Source organism: Solanum pennellii, chromosome 8 (genome assembly GCF_001406875.1).
Source record: "Solanum pennellii chromosome 8, SPENNV200".
Lineage (NCBI taxonomy): Eukaryota > Viridiplantae > Streptophyta > Magnoliopsida > Solanales > Solanaceae > Solanum > Solanum pennellii.
In genome coordinates, this window is record NC_028644.1 from 33,516,969 (window position 1) to 33,518,747 (window position 1,779).

A 1,779-nucleotide genomic window follows, 5' to 3' on the forward strand; every position below is an offset into this window, starting at 1 on the left:
CAACAATATCCTAGTCTAATAATGCATTTCAACATAAATCATATTAGGTCGTCATTCAAAAGGTTCCCATTACTCAATTTTACAAGTATTTAATTAAAGATACGGAATCCTAAGTCGAAACTTACATTTAGACTCATTTTTCCTCATGGTTTTATCAAAACACAAGACAACACATTCACAATCTATCATCCCAAGGGTTCAGTCACTACCAATTTACATGAAACTTCATCTATTAATTTATCCAAGGTCAATACCTTATTCCCGACATTCAAGAACAACGATGAATTGAGAAATTCAAAGGGAGTGAAGTCAATTACCTGACAAGCAAGGGAGCTAGGGTAATTGTGTGACAACTTTAGAATTCAAACGATTTCCACTTACCTTTTGCACTGACCTCGAAGAACATACTTGTTTAAAAAGAGTGTGATGAAAGGGTTTTGAGGAAAAAATAGAAATTTGGGGACATGATGATGAATGTGGGGTGATTAGTGGTGAGATTATTGTTATAGGGAGTGAATTTAGTGAGTGAAAAGGGTAAGAATAGGCGAGGGGGAGTTTTGAAGAAGTTGTGGCAATGATTTGAATTAGAGGTCTTTTATTTAAAGGCAAGTCGGGTTGGGTCCGGCAGGCTAAGGTTTGGACCCACGAGACCCCAGCTACAATCCGTGGGTCGATCTATGGTTCGTAGATGAGGACCGTAAATCCATCTTACACTGAGAAAATTTAAAGCGCTTACTTAGGATCTACGGACGCTATTCACGATTCATAAACTGAACTACAGACCGTCGATGGATTCTGTAGACCTCTGCACCAACCTTTTTCTGTAGATTTATATTTTTACCCCGCACATGTAGCATCCATTAGGCCTTTATTTTAAATTTTCTTGACAATTTATAGACACGGACCCTATGCTATATCTAGCAACCACTAAAACAAGAACAAAACACCCATCTAAGTGAGCATAGAGAAATAAATAAACAAAACAAACTACTAAATAGAAAATAGAAACCTATCGTTGGCTAGATTTTACATCTATGGTTGCTCCCAAACAACGCTTTATTTAATGTCGTGGTACGACTCATGCCTCTTGAATACTCAGACTTCATCAAGATAGTAGGCCTCAATAGCTTCTTGAACACTCTCTGCGTTTCCTAGATAAAGCTTGATTCTCTGTCCGTTTACTTTGAACCTTGTTCGCTCACTGATTTTGAGCTCCACTGCTCCATGTGGAAATAATTGCTTGAGTAAGAATGGACCGGTCCTTTTGGACTTAACCTTGCCTGGAAACAAGCGCAACCTAGAGTTGAATAGAAGCACAAGATCCCCCACATCAAAATCTAGCTTTTCAATCCTTTGATCATGGTACTTTTTTATATTCTCTTTATACAAGGATGAAATCTCATAGGCTTTTAGGAGAAACTCATCAATCATATTCAAGTCATTCAATCTTTGACTAGAAGCAGCGCCCGAATCCGAATTCAGCTTTTTCATTGCCCACATAGCCTTATGTTCTAGCTCTACTGGAAAATGGAAAGACTTCCCATGTACAAGTCGGTACAGAGACATATATATGGGAGTATTGCATGCAGTGTTATAGGCCCATAGAGAATCATCAAGTATCTTGACCAACCCATTCTATTGGCATTCACCGTCTTCACCAAAATCTGCTTGTGACACCTCAACTTGTTCACTAGTTCTGCGGATGGTAAGGAGGGGCTACATTGTGGTGGACACCACATTTCTCAAGTAGTGACTTGAACAACTTATTGCAAAAGTGGG

The 1,779-nt window shown here is 38.8% G+C and overlaps 1 protein-coding gene across 1 annotated transcript; it reads right to left on the reverse strand.

The window, feature by feature from the left end:
• Positions 1-1,095: 1,095 nt before the first annotated feature.
• Positions 1,096-1,566, reverse strand: LOC107027583. The gene has a single exon (XM_015228715.1). It carries the CDS (start codon positions 1,564-1,566, stop codon positions 1,096-1,098), a length of 471 nt encoding a protein of 156 aa, XP_015084201.1.
• Positions 1,567-1,779: the final 213 nt, after the last annotated feature.